Genomic DNA, 23,342 nt, shown 5'->3' on the forward strand with positions numbered 1-23,342 from the left:
TTATAAATTTTAAAATATTTAATCAAACTGGTTATTAGATAGACTTAATTATTTAATTACATTTTTAAATTTCCTCTCTACTAGGCTTAACATGTCATCCTAGTCGTCCATTTACTATGGCATCTTGCTCTCGTGACTCCACTGTGAGACTCTGGTCATTGACACCTCTCATAAACCCTCTACAAATAAATATTTTAGCAGATAGATGTTGGGATGAGATTATTGGTAATACAGGTAAGAAAACTGAATATACCATTGTTTTAATTTTCTGTATGTTACTATACTTTTTTTTTTTTAAAATTTTCATATATAAATCTTTGTGTGTGTTAGATCGTGCTGTGGAATCTGGTGCTCCTCCTTTGCTGTGTGGTAAAGTTTCCAGGGATATTAAACAAGAAGTGGAAAAACTGACAGGAAATCCTCGAGGAAAAAAACTAAGGTGGTTTTCAGAATGTTTTTCAGTAAGTATTCTGCAAACTTAAGGATGTTGTCAGCGTGCATGACTTTCTCTTCTGAAGTCAATCTCCAAAACTGAAATTTCTTTCTTCTCTACCATTTTTTTCCTCCCTTTCTTAAGGGGAGACCCTGCTCAGAAAAGATGCAGAAATCAATTCTATCTCTTAACAGTTCTGCATGTAAAAATGTCCATGACTGAATTGTTTTAGTTGTGAACACCAATTTTTGACAAAGTGAAATAGGTGAGATAATTTAATTTTCCATAGTAAAAGTTTGATTTGGCAAGAATTTTGTATTGAAGAAAATGAAAAGGCAGGTTTTATCAAACTACATTGGAGTTTTAAATTTTAATCCATCAAAGGGACACCCTCATTACAAATAAGGTTTGAACTGCCCAAGTTTCTGTGCCAAAACTTCTGTATTAATTTCTAGGAGCTGTAGATGTGGATGACCCATGCCCCAGTATTCATCTATTGCCTTTGCTCCATTGCACAGTAGTATTTCCTATAAATCACTGCAGCCTCTCGGTGCAATAGAGTTAAAAATACAAACTACGGGGTCACTGTGAGTGCGTACCTGCCTAGGAGCTGAACTTGAGGTAGAACAAGGACAAAAATGACCTGGAATTACAGCTTGTGTCAAGCACTGTTGTAATTTAAGTCAATACACTGATCTACAAGGATTTAGTCTATCCAAAATATTTGTTTTGATTTCTAGCTGGATTGAAGTGTATGATTTAAAAATGCTGAAACAGTATTCCTCAATCACAAAACTATGGGGATTCAAGTAAGAGCTTTAAGGGACTGTAAGAAGAGGAAATAGTCTTTTTGGGTTTGGTTTGGTTTTTTGGTTTGTTTTTTCTTCCTCTCCTAACAGGATACTCTACTTTCTACCAGCTCAAGAAATAACTGGACTTCTAAACTTGTAATCCTGTTATTCTTAGAAAAGCTCCTTCAGGTCAAAGGTTGAATGATTTTTTAATTATTTTTTTTAAGGTTTTAATAACTCACTCTCTTCTAGACCTCATTTAATGTTAAACCATTGTTCTAGTTCTACAGAAGGATTGATTAAAATGTTAGACCAACAAAAATGCTTAAAATTTATTTAAAAAAAAAAAAATCACCTTGATAGCCTGTAAGGTTTTGTGAATATGCAGTGATACCGTATGTGTCTATTTCAAGATTTAATATCGAGCTAGTAAACCAGATTGTGGCAGTCGAGCCTTAAAGTTGTTTTTCACCTTGCCCACACCTTTGTTTTACAGAAAATGGTAAACAAGTACTGGAGCAGCTCCTGCATCCCAGCAGCTGAATGTTGTTTTATGCCAGCAGTAGCCACCAGATAGCTTGTGGTCCTCTGGGAGCAAAAGGGAAAACTCTAATGGCGAGCCCTCAACTCTGTCCACACATAACCAAATACTTACGTTCACAGATCTTGCTGTATCTTCACAATCATCGAGAAGACTGAAGGAGTTGTAGTATCTTGAACTAATTCATGTCTTCGTAGTAAAGATTCTAATATATTGAAATGGTTTGAAATTGTATTTCTTGGAACTGACTGACAAATGTTTTCCAATGTCTTTATAAGTTCAAGTTTTTCTCTTGAACATTACTGTAATACAACTCTCTTCTCCCTAACAATTTTAGCCTCCAGGAGGCTGCAAAAATTTATGGGATTTAGTTGCTGTGATAAAAGGACAGGATGACAGTTTGCTTCCACAAAACTACTGCAAAGGAATTATGCATATGAAACATCTCATTAGATATAGAATGGTAAGTGAAGCATTAACAGTATGTGAAAATGGTTGTTTATCCACATAGTATTTCATTCTTTTTAAAAATAACATTTAATGCTTTACAGAGGGGTCACAATTTATTTTATGTCCAAAGATATTTGTGCAATATCAGTTGCCTGTGTAATACTGGTCTGTTAGAACAATAACATTTAGCAAAGTCTGTGTGACTTCATGCATACTCAGTGTTAAAATGCTAGATTATGGTTTTTAACTAGAAAAACATTTTTCAAAATAATGAAAAGAAATTGCAAAGCAAGCATTATTACAGCTTGAGCTATGAAGTGCGTTTGTCTTCCCTATTATATATACCATACTTGTATATTCAGCAAAGTCAAATTATTTGGTTGTATAATCATGAAGTTTGTAGTTATGTTAAGATGCAGGGGCAGGGGAGCTCATGTCTGAAAATAGAGGAGAGTCAGCAAAAATATGCACTGTAGCTGTCTGGAAGAAGTGGAAAAACAAGAACCTGTCCTTAATACAGATATGCAGTTGAAGAGTGACTCCGATGTGAATGTGAAATGCGAAGTACTGGACTATAAACTTTTTAGTAGCTGCATATATGAATATGCAACTAGACGTACAATTTGTGCAAAATATGGGGATATGGGTTTCTGTTTCTGTCAGGGACTTCTTAGGGATACTAAAGAATCCCGTACTCTGACAGGGTCGGAAATAGAGGGAAAATATCTGTTGATAAGGATCAGGAAATGCATAACTCCCCACCTGCCACTCTCAGGGCTAAATGCCTGCCAGGTATCACCTGGTTTGCTGTTGCAGGCTGTCTCTTTTATGAAATCACAGACTCTCAAGAGTCAGAAAGTACGTAGGACACTCTTTAAGAGATCAAAGAGGTTTTTTGTTTGTTTGGTTTTTTATTGGTGATGTTAACTGTTAACATAGTATTAGCAGAGCAGCTGCTATTAAGCTTGGGAGGGGTGTTTGTGTGTCCTAAACCAAATTTTCTCAGCCAGTTAGCCTGAGAAGAAGAAATTAATTCTTGACTCATGCAGTGCAAGCAGTCTGTTTATCCCTGCAACATAACTTCATGCATTTGTAACTCTGGTGATCTAGAATAGCTACAGCAATTGCTGATCATTCTGCGGATCTGGATTAAGTGTTCACATTAATCAAAAGCATTTTGTCCCCTTTTTTTGCTGACTCAGAATCTTGCTTGAGAGCTTTAAGAGAAAGTAGGGGTAAGGTTATGCTGGCTGCTTGTGTATGGCTGCTAATGCCATTTTTTCCTTAGGAAACTGGATAGTGGATTTGCAGCACCTAGACATTTCAGGATGAAGTAGGGACCTAGAGCAGGTATATTTTTCTGTTTCTGGCAAACAGAGAGGATACACTGGAGTCTTCAGTGTGAAAGACATAGAGGTGCCAAGTGAAAAAGTAACATTGTTTGTTTTAAAAACACCAGATCCTTTGCCTTTCTCAGCAGCTGCCATTGGTCTACATTGCAGTTTACTTTGGTGAAGAATGTGCAGTTTGTTCTCCGTCTTCCATATATGGTATTGTGAAGCCATGAATAGCCAAACACCATCTGGTGTGTATTGGTGGTAGAGAGTTGAACTGAGAATTCTTGAAATGTGAAGTCCTTTTGCTTTTTTTTTTTTTTGTTAAATGGAATCCTGTTGCAGCTTGTTTCTCAAACTCTGCCAAATGGAGAAATTTAGTCTTATTTCTTCAACTAATATGAAAATTGCAGCGGTTAGGTATATAAATCATTTATTGATCATATGGTTAAAAGGGTACGACAGATCAAGACACAGGTTGAGCCTGCTCTCTTTATTCTTTCTTTATTTGGACATCATTATAATGGTAATAAGTGCAATTTCCAGCTCTCTATGGTTTATGTTCATAAATATTTTTTTAAAATTTCAAAAACATTAAGATTTTTATGAGGGACATCTGGGTGAATTACTATTACATATGAGACAATGGTTGAGAAAAAAATTATTTTAAAAGAGATTAAAGGAAGATAATGGAGGAAAACATGTGTGCAACAAAACACTAACACAGTTACTTTAACAATATAAATAGTTATCTGTAATCTCATTGTAAGCTCTTCTAATTAGTTCATTGTAATCTCTTCCAATTAGCCTTTTCTCAAAAGGATTTTTTCGTAAATGATAACTTTTATATGTCATTGTAATGTTTGACTGTAGTTTATTCTTAAGAAAACTTGTTTTCATCACAGAAAACTGTACTTTTACTTTTTTTTTTACTTTTTTTTCCCCCCTCAGTCCAAGGCACAAGAACTGACAACAGTAAAAATGTCCAAGTTTGGAGGTGGTATTGGTGCACCAAGCAAAGAGGAGAGGCTTAAAGAAGCTGCAGAAATACATTTAAGATTAGGACAAATTCAGCGATATTGTGAACTAATGGTAGAACTTGGAGAGGTAAAATGTCAGAACATTATTGAAGAACAATAAAACATGAAGGTTTCTGAAAACCAGCTACCCTAGCAAAGATGGGGTAGCAACAAAATGGGTCATAAGTCCAGAAAAGAGTAATCTTGCTCCATTTTTATATTATTTTTAACTATGCAGTCTAATGCATAGTTCATCCTTATTTAACCTCTTCACAAATTTATTTTTAATGGAAGAAACATGAAAATAGTTAAAAAACACAGCTGTTTCTCTAAATAAAATGGTCAGGTTAAATGTATTGCTGCTTTCTTCTAGTGGGACAAAGCTCTCTCAGTTGCACCTGGTGTATCGATGAAATATTGGAGGAAATTAATGCAAAGGTAAGGTAATAAAAATATGATGCTGAATTGTAGGTTCTGTCCACAGACAAGTAGGAAGAATGGATACTAATAGCAGTTGTACTTGGCTTTTTTTGCAGCATTCTGGTGATGTTACTTTTTGTTCAGTAACCTTTGGGATGGAACTGTTGGGGTTTTCAACAATGACTTTGTGTACTGGAATCAAATTAAAGGGTTGAGCATAAATGACAAGTTTAACTGAAAACTCTTTAGTGCAGTATCGACAGTTTGCAAGTCTTCTGAGGTCTTGAAAGGCAAATGGGTTTCAATGAACTTTATATGGCTTCATCTAATACCTATACCATAGAGATAAGTTTAATGATCAATTATATATGTAGATCATTCTTGTTTATTTATTCATTTGTTTAATTAGGAGAGCTGATCAGTTAATTCAGGAAGAAAACGATGATGTCATCCCATACTGTATAGCTATCGGAGATGTGAAGAAACTAGTCTCTTTCTTTACTTCAAGAGGCCAGCTTAAAGAGGCGCTGCTTGTTGCACAGGTATTATTACGTATAACAGTTTGGGAGATGCGTTTAGCTATTCCTTTCTAACTCTGAAGATGACAAGCATATTTAAAAGGCTAGCTCTGTTCACTTTTGCAAAATGGCTAATGATGCCCTACTCCTTACTCACGTATTCTATTGGCCAGGTTTTATGCAGAAATCATAAGAAGGTATCTCATGCTTACATATTTTAAGCCTGATTCTTCTAAATTGCAATCAAATGCCCATAATGAAAACTGATGTATATGGTTTTGGTTGAAGTAGAAAATTAACCTGATTTTAGCAGTCAGTATTGCCCTTGACGTCCAAGACATGTAGGATTTCTCTTGCATTTCTACTGAGGTCTTGGTTATACTACTTTCTGTAGAATCTTGGTGAAACTGCTCAATTGCAGTAGTAATCAATATAGGAATTCAAACTTTTAAATGAATGCAAAAAAGTACAAGAAATTACCAAAAGTATGTATCTCCTGTCTGCTTCCTAATGTAAACACAAGTTTAAAGGGCGCACAATACATGCGAGACTGATACTTTTCACTCTTTCTCACTGTTTCTTTATCCTTTTTGAGTAATTTATGCATACTTAACATAGTTTGTTAAATAAACTATCAAGACTTTTCCCTGGTACATTCTCTCATTCCTACCTGTCCTTGAAAGTTCAATTGCCTTCAGAGATAAGACCTTCTATAATGCATATGAATTTAGAAATTGTGTGTCTGTACGTTGTTGTTGTTGTTGTTCTAATAGTTGTGCAGGGATTTTAACTTTGACATATGCTTAAATTTAACAAGTTATGATGTTTAAACCTTAAAGCTTTAGAAAGATCCTCATTTTTCTTGTAAGAGAGACATTGCAGGGGTTGCTTTTATTACAATTCATAGAGTAGTCTTTGTCTCAAAGGTTTAATCAGATAATATTAAGCAATAAAATAACAGGACATTTTTTCACTTTTAACTGAGCCCTGAGTTTTAACGTTGTTATCCTAGGTATACCTTAAAGCGCATGAAAGAATTGCCTTTTAACCCACACTGATGTCTTCTCATTTAATGTTAGAAATAATTTATTGCCAGACACAAAAAAGGTTCAGCTTATGCCACTATGTAAACCTTTACGGATTTGCTGGTATACCTACTGAGAAGTGTCTATGGAGTTCATCCTTCACTCACAGCCACTTGCTCCTAAGGGTGTAAAAATCAAGGTGGTAGCCCTCACTATCTATTTTAAATGTATTCAAATGCTGGAAAAATCCTGTACAAATTCATAGGAAGGAAGAGATCTCTTGCTTCTGTAGAATTTCTTGTATGACTGGCTAAAACTGGGCTAAGATTTAGCTATAAGTAAGTTCTTTGGTTTAAACATTTCCTTTATTATAACTGGTCTTTAGAAGGATTTCTCTAGATCTTAGTTTTGGGGGTTTTTTATGTTGTTGAAAAATCACATTTCATATTCATTTTGGTTGATGCATGAATGAATCCATTTTTTTATTCACTTCTAGGCAGCTTGTGAGGGAAATATACAAATGTCACCACTCTCCACAACAAGTGGATATTCAAATTCTGATGGAAACAATACAGATGATTATAATGAGTAAGTTGTTCTAGTTTTTATCTAATGTCTCATTTCAGTGCAGAATGTAAAGTCACCAAGGGAGATAAACCTTAGTGGTATAATTTGGCATCAGCAATGTAAAATTCAACAACAAAATGTTACATCTTCTACTACTAGTTGATAGAGTTACTAACTGATGCTACAGTGAATAATTCCCCCATTGTGCCGCCTCCTAGCACCAAATGGATCTTTCCATGTATTATAAAGATCCTTTTCATTTGCTTGTTTTTTTAAGATGCATTCCTATGCACTTTAATATGCTACATGTTTAAACATATTTACTTAGAACTTTTGGTAAATTGAGAAAGATCTAGCATTAACAAGTATCTGTGACACTCTGTTTTATGCATCTTCTCCTGAAGCTTCACTGTTTATCATCAGTGAAATTTTGGACAATGTACACTAATCGCCCTATTTTCATTGTCTGTGCTCATAAAAGAAACGATGCATCTTTCTTATTTAGAACTACTGAAAAGCCTGAATCACGTTATCAAGTTATATGTGTAGTAACAAAAGCAATTTGGAGGCTGTATAGTTACTGCATTTACATTTGCAGTTTTTGAGCAGTTGGATATTTATGCAGGCTTCACTGGCACAGAGTGAATATTCAAATATTTGATTTTTCTTTTGTCAGTCTGAAGAGACACTTCCATCTTGAGATAGATTTTGAGAAACTGATCCACCTGAACATAATTGGTGGATGAAGCTCAGATTCTATTTTGAAAGCTACTGGTGTCATTATCTGTAACTCATATACAGAAATTTTAGGGTACAGAAGCAAATGTGGTGACTTGTATATAAATTAAGAGCCAAAGAACTCCAACCTTTCAGTGACCTTGCAGAACTAATGTTTTCTTCTTGCAGACTCCTGCACAAGGTCAGTAAAGAACTGGCAGAATGGTATTTCCAGGATGGCCATGCAGTGCTTGCAGCATGTTGCCATCTGGCTGTTGAAAATATAGAGGTAATTATTTATTTTTTTCTATTTAACTATGGAAAGGCCAACTTCCTTTTTACATCTCCACACAGTAACTATTTTTTAAAATGTACGTACCACATTCTAAAATGTATTACTTAGACTTGGTATTTCCTTTGTATATATTCATATAGCGAGTTTGATCTTTACAATATTGAAGTTAGTAGCAAAACTCCCCTGATTCTGTTAAATTCAAGATTTCTCTCACAGAAAGTAGTATGTTATTATTTAATTATATTTTCATATATACAGTATCTTGTTAAATCAGAAAATAAAAGCTACCTAAGTACTTTACATGTATACATATACACGTAAGTATTACTGTTTATGGTGACTCAAAAGACCCATTCAGAACTGGAACTCCATTGTGCTACAAAAGATGCAATCTCTACCTTGAAGAATTTGCAGTCTAAATGGTGAAGTTAATAGGGAAAAAACCCCTACCCATCAGCACAAAAATAGGGCTGACACATAGGAAACATTTTTAGATTTTAATTTTGTTTGTAGTTTTGAAAATTGTTTCTTTTCCTCATTCTCTCTGGATTTTGTTGTTGCTGACCCAACATGTTCTTCCTCCTCTATCCCCCAAAATGAGTAAAATTCCATCTTAATGAGCTGTTCAGAGAAGAAGCAATTCTCAGTTAATGCCTGTATTTTAAAATAGACATGTTTCAAGGTGTTTTGTAGTCTCTTACTGTTTAATATTCTGCTATGCCTATCAGCAACTGCAGTTGCCCAGAAAGGGTAAAAACAGGAGATCCTTCCTGGTTTGGTTGTATGGTTTTTTTGAGTCTCCTTTCATCAAAAGAGAGGGAAAATATGTACTCTGAAAGTTAGCACCCTTACTTAAGCCTAGGAGGAATTGCTATCATGCATTTTATGTATATGTAACCCCTTTGGTTAAATAAAGGAATGATTCTGCTAAAGGAAATAGATTTAGTTATTTAGAAACTGATTAACATGGTGCACAATTATTGAGTCATTCAAGAGACTCAAATTTTATAAAGTTACTTTAGTTAATGCATATTTTTTCCTTCTGTAAAAAGCAGTCTTGTAAATGAATGTCATATGCTCAACATGGTGAATCCCCCAGAATGCTTGTGTTCCTTAATGATATAATTTTTTCATTGAGCAAGCTTGCGATGGCAAACCTGATTCGTGGAAATGAACTGGAGTTGGCAATCAGTGTGGGTACTGTCTTAGGAGAAAGTGCAGCACAAGCAACACATTATGCCCTAGAATTACTAGCAAGAAAATGTATGACAGTAACAACATGGTAAGAATTTCTTAATCCAAAGAAGATTTTTTTTTTTCCCCCCTGACAAAATGATAAAGATGTTTCATTCTGAAACTTATAGACACCAAACCACCATTGGCATAGAGTAAGAATTGCTGCTTGAATAAGAATTGCTGTATTAGACCTTTGAAGCACAGGGCATGCAAATGTTCTGCTTTAATCTGAAAATACATTATGTATGCATTGCAAATGAGAGAAGAGTCATTGTCAAACAGCATGAAACCTGCTGAAAAAACCTACATACTTGGGCAATAGGTAGCATAGTACTGAGTGAAAATGACTGCTTCAGCCAAAGTAAAGCTAAATTGAATTATAAAGTCAAAAGGAACAGAAGCTTAAGTAGGATCTGTGAAGTGATTTTTATTTTTTTTTAGTACTTGCTTGAAAAATATAAAAACCTAAGAGACTTAGGAATTATTTTATATTGGTATTGGGAATACAAGACAGGTGACAAGATTTAAGGGTGAAACAAGATTGCTACTTAATTCTGCAGGAGTAGGTCATTTCCCTGTTGCATACAGGGGAAACTTATCTCTGCTAAATTTTCTTTTCCTCCTTGTAGTGGTTTTACATTGAAGGATACAGTTTTGGTCTGTGTTTTTTTCAGAATTAACATTTCATAGAAAATGTGTGCTTAAACAGATATTGCAATTGAGGATCAGTTTTTCTGTTACAGTTGGTATTTGCTTAAGCATTAGAGGTAGCCTGAGAGAAACATAGTGGAACTGCTCTCTACAGAGCATTTAGCCTTAGACAATGAAGCATTGTAGAAAAAGATAAAATAAGAAATGAATTATTTACTGCTTTGGTTTTGCAATGATTTAGCATGTCTGCATTGCACTAGTTCTAACAAGGCGGTTTATACAGTGTATATTTTTTCCAGTTCCATAACAAAAGCTTGTTCTGATCTCCGTGCTGTCACAAGTACTTATAATAGTAGGGCATTTACCTGTGTGTACATAAAACTTCTGCAGACTTACAGCACGTGTACACTGAAGTCTACGTGGGTATATGGAATAAAATTTTAAATTGGTGTACTGCATATTGCCCAAGTATACATCTGGATTTGTCAGTGGGTTTCATATGCTATCCTGAACACCTATTACCGCTACACCCTGCAATCCTGGATTCTGATTTGCAGCCATTACAGAATATTTTTCTACTCTGTAGGAAAAGATCAGGTATTCCTGATTCTCTTAACACAGAGATACTGGCACAGCAAAATCCCCTTGGTCCACTGCATGTATAAGATCATGTGTGGGGAAGCTGAAGTTCAAGGGCCTCTGATATTTGAATGGCTCCCTTTTTGGTTTTACTGGTTGTTATGCTTAGGGATATCCATCAATTGGAAACATTTCATTGTAGAGACAAACTTACCTGTAGACACTTCAGGGAATGCCAAAAGGACCTTGATGGGTTAGTAATGAAATCAGTTATTGGTGGAATGTTTTTCTGAGTTTTTTGTCTTGTTGGGTTTTTTCTTGGATTTTGTGTTTTAGAGCACTTCTAAAAATATAAAATCCAAGCAAAAAAGTCAAAACTTAAACATTCATACCCTTCCCCAACTTTCCAAATCTACAGCCTTGGGAAAATGTATGAGTCTTTAAGAACACCATTTTAATTTTAATTATAATTATGTTTAGCACCTAAACACTGTTAAAAGCAACCTTCTGCTATTCAGAAGGCTAGTGGTATTTTACTTGAGATGCTGAGTCTGCATATGCAGTATTAGTCACTTGATTTTGTTCTTTTTACTGACAGTGGTTTCAGTTTGATTCTTAAAAAAACATTCCAGGTAACACAATTTGTAGGCCATTATATGAAGGCTTCTTTGGATTTTTTTTAAAATAAACATTTAATTTCAGTTTTTGGGCTGAGCAATTTCTACTCACTTTAAAAAAAAAAAATTAAATTGCCTATGAAGATGAGTACTTGTGAGTAACTGATCTTGAAAATAATTTAAGAACTTGTGAAATATGCTATATTCTGAATGAGCCTTTCTATTTCTTGGAAAAGTGGCTATTGCATGGTAATAGTATAACAGATTTTCCAAAGACCTTTTGGCATTAGCTTCTTTAGGTTGTCAAAAGGCATTGGAAAGATTTTGTTGTTGTTGTTAAACAAAATTGGTTAACCTGACCCTTAGACTTGCTGGTGTAGTTTAATTATTTTCTATTAGATTTTTCCTCTGTGAAGTAAGAATACAAACCAAAGTTTTGTTCATGACTGTTTCAATATCTCCTTTTTAGCTTTCCATCACTTGGATACAGGTATTTTGCTTGTTTATAGAAAGAGAGATTTGAAAAGCTTGTGACTTTACTAATGCTAAAAATAAGCTTAAACTAAGTGTTCTAATTTTTTAATTATGATCAATACTTGAAAGTGGGATAGAAAGCAGTTGCAAATATTGGACAGTAGCTTACCTGAACATTTTTAAGACAAGGACCACATTCTGAAAATCCAGGGCAACTCAGTAGACTTTTTGCCTTACACAGGAGCAAGTCAATTTTGTGAGTCACAGGACAAATTATGTCTGCATGAGTAGAAGAGTCACAGAACAAACAGAATAACCAGTCATTAAAAGCTCAATAGGATAATTGTTTCAAAATAACTTATTAATATTTACATTTGTTCCCTGCAGCTGCTTGTTGTGTTAAGGAGGGGGTAACAAATGGTAAAAAGTTAGGAATATAGGAAAAAAAAAAAAGTTAGGAATAGAAACGTCAGGTTGCTAAAACACAGTTTTTCAAAGCACAGTTTTCCTTTCAGAAAGGTGAAAATAGGTATCACGTTTTTTCCTTGTATAATCTCTCTTTTTTTAATGTCACAGAAGCACTAGCCATTCTGGATGACTGAGAGGTGCTTTATGCTGCTGTCATGGAACTCTAGAACCCTGGAAGTTTGAGGATGGTTTCATGACACAGAGCCACATTAACATCTTTCCTTCTTTCAGATTGGATGAGTCCTACTCTTCCTTCCCATCCGTGCTCACATATTCTTCCATCTCACTTTGAGGTGGTTCTGATGCTTGAGGATTGCACAGCTGTAGCTGTTTAATTCAACCAACTGAAGCAACAGAAAATTAACACATGACTTCTCAGAAAAGATTAATAGATTAAGCCTCATTTATTGCACCAAAATAGTCTTAGAGACTGAGGTTGCTTCTGCTGTTCTCTGGAAATAGTAGCTTTTTTCAGAAAACTCTTTGTTATAAAAGGAATGTAAAAGAGAAAACAGTTTCCTCCTATTGCAAACCAGCAAGAGTAATAACATTCATCTTCTGTTTGTGCAGGGATTTAGCAGCTGATCTTCTTATGATGATTCCTGATAATAAACTGCAGTTAGTAAAACTATGTGCTTTTTATCCTGGATGCGTAGCAGAAATAAATGACCTGCATGAAAAGGTACAATGAAAAAGAATTTACCTGAATGCTATGAAGAGGTTATGTGTTGATCTGTTTACTAATTTCAGAAAATTTAAAACCAAATAAATCTGTAAAATGAATTTGTCACACTCTTATATGTTACATATTCATTTTTGCTCTTTTAGTCTTCAGTAACTTTATTTTCTGTATTGCACAAGAAGAACTTTAGTTCTTTAATTTTACTCTGTGTAGTCTTTCTATGACACAGGTTACTTCCTGAAGTAGTTTATGATCTTTAGAGTTACCTATCAGTATGACTTATAACCTCATCATCACTGGAGTGCAGCCTAATCATGTCTTGGCAGATCAGCTTTCTGTACTATCCTGAATTGTTTTACATCTTATCTCTGTAACGTCCTTAAACCCTCCCTTTCCCCTTCAGCAGCAGAAGGGTCTGCTCCACTAAATCCCTTAATGTTCAACTCGGACTGCACATCTATTAAGCAATAGTTCACAAAAACACTAGCAATGGAAACTGATACTGCTTAAATTAATGTTACAGAACCTTCTCCTCCTGTGTTGTTCTCTGGTGTAGATGGCTTAATGCACATTATATGCAAGTGTGCCCTTCAAACAATGACTCTTCTTTCAGACAGAGTTTGATCTTATTGTTAGGTGCAAACTTCAGTATTTCTCGGCATCTTAGAGAATTGCTTGAACGTGACAATGATGCTTTGGCAAAATCTTTGTTTTCCAGTGCAATCTTCCTGATGTAGAAGAATGTATGCGATTGGCAGAGACAATTCAGGCAGATGGGGATATATTTGAAACTATAAAGTACTATCTGTTAAGCGCAGAACCTGAAAAGGCTCTCCCTATTGGCATTCAGTATGTGAAAGGTAGGTACTTGGATGAAGAAACCTTTTAAAGCACCGGTCATTTGTATAGCTTGTCTCTTGAGATATGTTGTTTCTATTTTTCAACAGAACAACTTTGTGGCTCAGATTGGACTTTAGATTCAGTCTGTCCATATCTTGATCTGCTAAGTTACATACGCACTGAACGATTAGTGTTGCATAAATGTAGTGAGTGAGTATATTTTCTTTACTTATAAAAGTGGAAGTTTCATTACAGGGAACTTTTGGAATTAAAAAAATATATGTGCACACTGTTAGTATAATTTTTTGTTTACCAGAAGACGGGTACAAAAAAATTGAACTGTGGTTCACCTTTATGACAGGGAGCTGCAGCTAGGCCTGAGTGCCTGCACAGGTGTGCATGTGAAAAACTAAAAGGAGCAAAAAGCTTAACATTTATCTGTGGCCTGTGGGGACGCTTGGTAAAACTGAAGTCCACACTAATGTGTAGGGCAATTTTATTTACATTTGGAGTTTTATCACAGAAGAGATGAGTGATACTGGTTTTGTAACTTTACATGATTGTGCTTAATAACTATGTTGTATGTGCTATTTAAAATTTAATAATTGAGATCAATATAAAGCAGATTGAGTTTGTTTTAATGATTACATTACACAGAAAGTAAGCATAATCAGCAAATGTATATTCTTCACAAAAGATGGATGGTTAAATCAGGTTTTAAAATTATAATTTGAATATGAATTTGGTTTAATGGTTTTGCAAATGCTTGTTATTGTTAATGATTAATACTTTTCCATTTATAGGTTTCGGAATGAGTTGCTGATTTTATGTGGTTACATTGGGGCTTTGCTGGCTATCAGAAGACAGTACAATAGCATTGTACCTGCACTTTATGAGTATACAAGGTAATATTATGTTTTCACTAACACTGAGAAATCTCAGTCCCTATTACGGTGTATGCCAATGCCTAATGTTCCCAGGCTTTGATACACTTGACCTAGCCCATTTGGTCTGGCCTAGTCCTGCCCACTTGGCCTAGTTCAACCCCAACCAGTCACCTGACTTGCACTCACCTGAGTAGGCGCACTTGACTAGACTTGACTGACCTGAACCAGCTCGGCCTGACCCAACTGACTTGACTTGCCGTCACCCACTTAACTTAACCTCACTCACTTCATGTGACCTGTCTTGGCCCACTTGATGCAACCAGACTTGGTTGACTTGACCCAGCCCACTTGACTTGACCAGACTTGGCTTAACCCAGCCCAATCCAGCTTGGCCAAACCCACTTGACCCCAGTTGTGCCACTTGGACTTGAACAGACCAATTTGGACTTGAAAGGAGAAAGATTAAGATCAATAATCTTTGTCTTATCTGGTAAATAAAATAGGCTTACCTACAATACTTTAGTATCCCTTCCTCTGAGTATAACCACAATTGTTTAGTTTTTCTGTCTGGTTTGGTAACAATACTACTATCCAGGTAATTTCTGTTTCTCCCTCACAATTTGGGACTGTCAAATCCCAAATCAGGTTTTGTCGCCTGATTTGCTGGGTAGCGCGGTCAGCTCCAAGTTGTCACTGATTTCATAGTGCAAACTGTGTTGGTGGTGTTCTAGCTGTTACTGCTCCGCTAGCTGCTCTAACTGACAACTGTAGCTTTGCTAACAATTTCAGCTCATTTATTTCTTCATCAAGAATAAATGTTGCATATATATTGTCCAGTCCTTTCAAACCTTACTAGAATTGTTAGCTTTCCTACACCTTCTGATATTTTATCAGAATTGCCTACAAGCCGTCTTTGAGACTCAGTTTGTGATACTTTGGCTGTCAAGCTTTATGTTTTCCTGGGATTTAAAGAACCACAGAACAATATTGCTCTAAGTTTGGTTTGTTTTTTTTTTTTCCTCAGATTGCCCAATATTTTAATAGATTTTTAGGTTCCAGCCTATCTTGAACTAGACAGTTATATGCTTAAGCTGGATATTTTTAATGAATCCCAGCACAAATGGAAGTTTGATGAATTAGGTCAGGTAGTAATTGTCCCTTGTATTATATTTTTATAAATAAAAAGTACATCGACTTGCAAGGGTTTTGAAATGGTTTTCCACAAGTGATCAGGTGAAGCAAGGCTGTCCCAGAACGTGCATTGAACCATGTTACTCTAACTGTATTTTTATCATATCTACTGCTTTATCTACTATATATAGGCAAAATGGGCCCTTAATTTTCGTAAAGTTGTCATTGCTAAAATATAAAGAAAAAAATAGAGCTAATTAAAGACAAGCTTAAATAAGAAGGTGTAAAATCAAACTTAAATGAAAAGGTATACTTTTATATCTAGTAAATTAATATTTTTAAGGTTTAATATAGTGATTATCATGAAAGATCAATTTATTTTTGTAAATTTCCATATCTAATCAAAAATAGTTTTATAATACTACTATCTTGTTTTTCTTTTAAGAAAATATTCATTGTTAGAATGAATTTGGACTTTAATTATTTGCATTCCTTTTCAGTCAGCTTTTAAAAAGACGGGAAGTATCTGTACCTTTGAAAATTGAACAGCTTTCTGAGGAACTAGATGCATGGAGAGCTTGTACTCAATTCAACAAGTAGGTGGAAAAATCTAAAATTGCCATGAATGAGACTATTAGTACTTAAATGTTTAGTTGTAAATACAGTATTTATTTCCTTGGTAAAATCTGAATATGAATGTAAAAAATGAGTGCTTTGTGGCTCTTAATTTCTAACACAAATTAAGATGTATAGTTGAAAAACAAGTGGGTTTTTTGTTCATAGGCCGACTGATGAATTGCCATGCACCCCACCATCTGAATTGCAGAGGAGAGTGTATTCGATGCTCATATCACGAGTGCAAGAGGAGCCTCTGAAAGGAATGGTTGGGCCAGACTATGTCACTGGATCAAATCTTCCCAGTCATTCAGATGTTCACGTCTCTTGTTTGACAGGGCTAAGGATACAGGTACGGCTTCAGGCATTCTTTCTCAGTGACAGCATTGACTAGCTGTGAGGTTGCCATAAATCTAAGGTCCCTCCCATCATTTGGGAGGAAAAATGTTTTCCCTGTTGTCACACACAGTAGCAGAAGTTAAAGAGGACAACTGCTGATGACATCTGTATAAGAAAGCCTATGTAGAAGAATTGCCCAATCAAATAATTGCCTAGTTTCCCAATCCAAATTGTTTTAATTTCCGTGGGAAGGACAGATTTCCTTTGCCAAATGTTCTAAAGTGCAGGCAACTTAATCTCCTGGGTTCTAGTCAAGCTGTGGTGTGGTAGCAGGCAGTATTTATTCTCAACCACATACTAACATTATTCTATTTTTAGTATTTATCATTATGGAAATGCATGCTATAATACTTGTAATTCATGAATAATTAAAACCCAATATTTGAAGACTAAATATTCAAATATATGTATTCATCACCACATAGAGCTTAACAATCAAAACGTACTAATCCTTATAACACCTCTTGGGTATAGGTTGTTTTTTCCATAAAAGGAAAATTGACAGAGCCTGAAAACACTGCTCTCAGGCTCCTGTCTCCAGACAGTGCCTCAGTGTGAATTTACTCTCTTACATGAGGCTAAGTCTGTTTCCTCTGTCCAGTGCAAGATGCCAGCCCAAAGAGTAACAGTGTTGCTCGGGGATTAAGAGGGATGGTTTTGCATCAGAAATTGCAGATTGCAAAATGCTAGCGGGATTTTTGAGGTAAACAAAATTCACAACTGCACGCTATCTAGTGTCAAAAAACTTGGTGCCAACACTTGCACATTAGACCAATGGTCTCTGGCTATGCTCTCAACACTTGCTTAGAATCCATTCAACAAGAATAGCAAATACAGTATCACTGCCTTGTCATCTACAATATCCTTATTTCGAGATCAGTGAACATTAGGAGTCATTGCTTTAGGCATGTAGAGCAACTCACAAATCACTTAGTTAATACTGAGGTATAGCCTAATTGCTTGGGTTTACAAGTTTTAAGTAGCAGAGTTCGAAGAGCATGGCTCTTTAAGAAGGCACTTAAACTAAATTACAGCTTTGAGATCATGTTTTGTTAAATGAAGACATTGGCAAATAGCTCTTCTTCCATCCGATAAACTAGTATTTTTTCCTTGCTTTTCATAGTGTACATTTGAAATTATTCTGCAGACTGCATGTAGACTCTATATTTTCAAATAATTCATGAAGGCATGGTGTTTTTGTACATTGGGAATTGCACAGATCAGTGCAGGTAGTGACAGATACAATGAAATACATACAGTACTCTGAAAGAATAACACTTGTTGTCTCAGACTCTAATTCAGGCTAAATTTAACTCTGGAATAAATGACAAACTTATATGAAATACCACAATTATTAAAAAACCTGAAAATTTAAGACTTATGAAGTTGGGTCTCCAGATTTTGGAACATAACAAGTTCGCTCAATTTATAATGTGTAACTATTATCAAAGCTTTAAGGTGGTGGGGTACAATTTTTGCACGAACGTAGATGATAGTTGTAAATCAGGCTTTCATGTCCTACTTAGATAAACCAAACTGTGCTCTCTGTTGCGGTAGCCTTTATGCAATACACGTATACTTTCTTTTTTCTTTCCCTCCCCAAACACTTTTGCTGTACAGGGTCCAGTGTTTTTCCTTGAAGATGGAAAATCTGCTGTTTCACTGAATGATGCTTTGATGTGGGCCAAAGTGAATCCTTTTTCACCACTAGGAACAGGAATACGACTTAACCCATTTTGATGAGGTGCTTTCCTCTGTACTTTGTAGTACTGAAAATAACACTCTGGAGGTTAATATGGATTTAACCTTGATTTGCCAAAGGGCAATTACTTGGACTTTGAAAATTGTAAAATGAGAATAAGAAAAGGATTTCTATACAAAGGTTTGTTGATAATCCAAAGAAAAAGTTATTTGAGAATCCAAAGAAAAAAAAAAAAATTTTAACTTCATAGACAGCCATGTCTTTTTTTTTTTTAAATAAGAATAGTGTTGTCAGACAATACAGACATATTTCACTCAGCTCTGTGTAATGCCTTGTAAAGGAAGTAAGCAACTATCTGCACATTATCAAAATACTGATAACAAACTGTGAAATCCATAAACACACGTTCAAATACATAATAATAGAATGACTTTATTGACAGCCACTGCAACCTGTTTTTAGAATAACTGGAATCCTGCGGCTGTTTCACACATTGTGTCCCCCTTTTTAATTTTAACTAATTTTTACACACAGGATTCTATAGCAAAAGTAAAGTTTAAAAAGTGCTTAAATGATTTTTTCATCCATTAGTTATTGTGCTTCAATAGCAGTACAAAGATGTTTACTAGTGTTTTGTTTAGATAGGTTTGAATATCTAGATTATATAATTCTATTTTCCAATAAGTTCATCTTTGGCAACTGTCCCCCTTATACTTTCACTGGAAGCTAAAATATATTTATAAAATTTTTTTTTTTTTTTTAAACAAAGGATTTGTAAGGAACAAACAGCAAATGTATTGAAATTATTTAAATGTTATGTACATTTAAAATACTTGTTTTCTTTTTACATTTTGTATTAGTTATAAATATATACATATTGGTATGACAGACCAGAAGTAAATACTTGTGCATATATTTTTATTTACTAAAGCTGTGCTCAAATGGAAAGAAAATTATGGCAATAGGATACTAAGAATATTTAAGTTTTAAAGTTGTGTCTAGTATATCATTTTATCATAAGACAAATCGTATGCCTATTCTTATTAATAATTATTCTTACTAATAATTCTTGCAATCAGAATTACCTGTAGAAAAAATGCCGTGGTTATAATAATCTTTATTAGCTTAATTGATGGCACACAATCAGAAATCTCCTTTATCAGTTATATTTTTTACTGCTGCTGTAGAATAAATTTTAAAATCCTGATTGTTACATAAAATATAAAAGAGTTGCAATTAAAAATTGGCAGCACTATTTCAAAAGAAACTGTTGTAGAACTGGAAATAACACAAGGTCTCTTTTAGCAGACCCTGTCCAACAAAATCCTCACTATAGAGGTAAGCAATGCCCTCATTTAACTAGAAATAACAATGCCACCATGCTGGAAAGGTGGGATGGAGATTAGAAATAAAAAAATTCTGTGTTTTGGTTTTTTGGGGTTTTTTTTCTTTAAAAAGTTTAAAGTTCATTCTGTCAATGTTCTAGAGTATTATTACAGGGTTTCTGGTGTAAGAATATGCTGGGGGCAAAGCTTAGCTGTTTTGTAACCTTTACAAAAACATGTTTGTACATACTTTGGATGTTGGAACAGAATGTTTTACTCTTTGCAGGTATTGTTTGGAAAATGTTTTCCTTTGTTTAACTGTGTGGAGCTTGGGGAAGGAGAGTTGGATTTCAGAAATAAAAATTCATAGTTTTTGAAAGAATTTTCTAGCAGTCAGTACCTGATGGGTTGTTTCTGTCAAATGAAAGACTATAGCTATGTCTTAGCACATAAATTGTACAACCTTATGTGTAGAAGTTGTTAATACAGAATTGGAGAGCAAAGGTAGGAATTGAACACGCAGCCCCATGACCAATGATGGATTCAACTGCCACTCTACTATATTTAAAATATTTTGCTCTGTCCTAAGGATTTTTACCAATATTTCACAGATTAAATATCTTACAATATGTAGTATAACCACATCAATTTGTTGTGCATAAATTGTGGCTTAACATGGAATCTGAGACAAATCTACTGCCTCTTTAAATTGGAGAGTGAGGATTAAGAACTCCTTCATTGCTGAAATACAAAAATTAAGCCAAAGGGCACTTTTTATGTTGGGAATCCACCAAGTAACAGTCATTGTGAATAAAATGAGGTTGCATTTTCTTTAAGGTGGTTGTACCCCATGTGGTGAGTGAGGGGAACATGGAAGAAAGGCTGTAATTGTGTCTACTGCTACACCTGTGGTTGCAACTGTCAAACTATAGATTCATCATTTTCAAAAAATAATTTCAGATTGTTTGCTAATGTGTGACTTCATTGTCTGGCACAGCTAGTCAAATACAGATATTTCCCCTTAATATTAAAGAATCCTTTGTCTTCAAATGATTGTTTGACTCTTCATTCAAATAGAAACATGACTTTTACAGAACAAATTTATCAAGCTATACAGCTACTAGTGCTTTCCCATTACTATTAAATCTCAGTGAAGTTTAACATCACTTTATCCCTACAAAATCAAATTCGTTGTTATGTTGAAAGAATCTGTTTATAAGCTTCACAGGCTGCAGTCACATGTGGGACTTTGCCAGGTGGGTTCCAAAACAATAAGAAAAATCTATCATGCTGTAAAGTCTTCCCATAGCAAAGACTGCCTTTGAAATGAGATATGACACTTTAAATCCATGTTGTTGAATTTCTTCATTGGGTAAATCCAGAATTACAACAATTTAAGGTGACACTAATGCAAGAACTCCATTCTTTATGCAGAAAACAAAACTAGATACTTTTTTTCAGAATAGGCATTAGTTTGTGAGGTTTTTTTAAAAAAAAAAAAAAAACAAGCAAAAAACAAACCTTGAAGCTTATATGTTTATGTAGGAAGGAAATGAAATCCAAGGTCATCTTTGTCTAGATAAAAATTAATAAAAACACAGGGTGGGGAAGAGACTTAGAAAAGCAGTTGTGAGGACCAGTATGCATTTGCACAGTAAGTGGAGATACGCAGACATGAAGTACACTTTCAGACATAGTGAAAACTTCACATGTAACAATTCTGCCTTGTGGCTTCTAATGCTCTAGCGGTAACATCTGTGTCAGAAAAATTCACTGATAAAATAGTAAGCCAGCTCTAGGAAGAAATGAAGCTGAAGATGAGGCAAAGCAATGTTATAAATACGAGTAAACTGCAGTATTGCAGGAATTAAGGAATATTAACAAAAGCTGTATTTTGGAATATGATGATTTCAAAGAGGTTTTTCCATTTTAACAGACAGTAAACTTAACTTTGGGGTGGTTGATGATGTAGTCGACACTACTGTAATTGGAATAGGATTTGTGTTTCAAAGCTCCACTCTCTGGCTGATCTATTTCGGTGGCCTCCTGGGAGGTGCCAAGCATCCATCTTAACAGGAGCTGCCAGCTTGTTTCAGCCGGTTTCTTTTGAAATAAACACCTGATTTGCCTCGTCTTTCTGAGGAATCTAGATGCGGGGGGGGGAGTACAGTTTTATAGATAGATAGTAAAAGAAGCCCTCCTCTTTCCTTATGAAAGCAGCATTTTAGCCCTATATACACCTAAAGCTAAAGCACTTCCATCTTCTGAGGGTGTGATTCCGCAGGCTCTGGACGTCGGCGGGGCAGCAGCGCGACGGGCTCTCCGCCACCGGGTAGGTACCCCTTGGAGAACCCCCGCCGAGACAGCCCCCCCCGGCCCGGCGCCTGGGTGCAGCCGGCGGGGCAGAACCCCCCTTCCCGCCGCCGCCGCCCCCCCGCCGGCCGCCTCCCGGCAACGGCCGCAGCGCGGCGGCGGGCGGCGCGGTCGGTGCTGGCGGTGGCTCCGTCCCCCGGCGGGGCGGGCGGGGCTGCGGGCGCTGCCGGGCGGCCCCTGGGCGGGAGCGGCCCCGCGGGGGGGGGGGGGGCAGCACCGGCGTGAAAACGCACCGTAAATGTGTTCCCTGTGCTGAGATGCCGGTGCGGTGCCGGCTCTGTGTGTCTCTTCAGAGCTGGATTTCTTTGCAGCATGGAGATATTACACTACAAGTTTTCTGAAAAATGTCCCCTGATACTTTTTTGCTGCCGTAATAATTCATATAGTAAGAGATACTTCAGCCAGTAAAGAAGGCTCCTTCCAAACTTGGGTGTGCTGTGGTAGAGTTGAGCAGTGCTCTGACACAGTTACACGTTTGCTTCAGCTCCCGGTTCCTAATGAATACATTATTAACATTTATTTCATACTAAGAATTCAACCCATCAGAGCCTCATTGTATAAACATAATAAGAAGAGGAACAAGTCTGTTTCCTTTCATTTCTGGCTAAACAAGGGGTCATTTTTTGGAAAGAATGTTACCAAACATTAATGTCAGGTATTTCATTACTACGTATTTTTGGTATGTGGCATTAGCGTGCTCTGATCTGCCAGATAGTCCTGCCAGGGCAACAACAGCCATTCCCTATTTTGTTTGTCCCTGTTACATAGTAACAGAAGTGATGCCCATCCAACTTGGCTCAGGTTGTGACTCTATTTTCATATAATTATCTGGTAGCAAAAGATTAAAGATTTTGTTGATAACTGCATATTGCCTGGAATTGAAGTCATAATATTGCTGTAAACTAGTTCTGGATGACTCTTCTAGCTAGGCTACCATTCCATAGAATTAAAGAGAATACCTGTAAACTCTTAAGATGATCTTGTTTGCTCTTTGGATGATGGCAAGGATCAGTGGGAATGGTGGGAACAGACACTGCAGATGCCACGAGAGCATGAGCATGCCTATTTGCAATGAGACGACACAGACTCTGATGTGACTCTCAGCAAAACTTCCAACATCATCTAGTTTTGTTTCAAACAGGTGTTTTGCAGAATAGCCGTGCTTGCTGAAAACTAATCTTCTTGTATAGAATGTGAGGGAGCTTTTTTTTTTAATGACACTTTTCCTCGAGTCAAACTTGAAAAGCGCTGTG

At 35.8% G+C, this 23,342-nt stretch overlaps 1 protein-coding gene across 3 annotated transcripts in view; it reads left to right on the forward strand.

Moving 5' to 3' along the window:
- WDR17 (WD repeat domain 17) overlaps nucleotides 1-19,146 on the forward strand; it is a 66,002-nt gene extending 46,856 nt beyond the window's left edge. For 2 of the 3 annotated variants that reach the window (XM_075751910.1, XM_075751908.1), the window contains 17 exons: nucleotides 85-234; nucleotides 331-461; nucleotides 2,103-2,228; nucleotides 4,501-4,656; nucleotides 4,942-5,006; nucleotides 5,398-5,530; nucleotides 7,028-7,119; nucleotides 8,005-8,104; nucleotides 9,253-9,392; nucleotides 11,663-11,683; nucleotides 12,706-12,817; nucleotides 13,536-13,677; nucleotides 13,765-13,867; nucleotides 14,461-14,562; nucleotides 16,176-16,271; nucleotides 16,459-16,642; nucleotides 18,310-19,146. In XM_075751910.1, the coding sequence (XP_075608025.1) occupies nucleotides 85-234; nucleotides 331-461; nucleotides 2,103-2,228; nucleotides 4,501-4,656; nucleotides 4,942-5,006; nucleotides 5,398-5,530; nucleotides 7,028-7,119; nucleotides 8,005-8,104; nucleotides 9,253-9,392; nucleotides 11,663-11,683; nucleotides 12,706-12,817; nucleotides 13,536-13,677; nucleotides 13,765-13,867; nucleotides 14,461-14,562; nucleotides 16,176-16,271; nucleotides 16,459-16,642; nucleotides 18,310-18,429 (1,973 nt within the window). In that variant the 3' untranslated portion in view covers nucleotides 18,430-19,146. The remainder of the gene's footprint in view (nucleotides 1-84; nucleotides 235-330; nucleotides 462-2,102; nucleotides 2,229-4,500; nucleotides 4,657-4,941; nucleotides 5,007-5,397; nucleotides 5,531-7,027; nucleotides 7,120-8,004; nucleotides 8,105-9,252; nucleotides 9,393-11,662; nucleotides 11,684-12,705; nucleotides 12,818-13,535; nucleotides 13,678-13,764; nucleotides 13,868-14,460; nucleotides 14,563-16,175; nucleotides 16,272-16,458; nucleotides 16,643-18,309) is intronic. The other variant, XM_075751909.1, reaches the window with a different exon arrangement.
- The last annotated feature ends 4,196 nt before the right edge of the window (nucleotides 19,147-23,342 follow it).

Source organism: Balearica regulorum, chromosome 4 (genome assembly GCF_011004875.1).
Source record: "Balearica regulorum gibbericeps isolate bBalReg1 chromosome 4, bBalReg1.pri, whole genome shotgun sequence".
NCBI lineage: Eukaryota > Metazoa > Chordata > Aves > Gruiformes > Gruidae > Balearica > Balearica regulorum.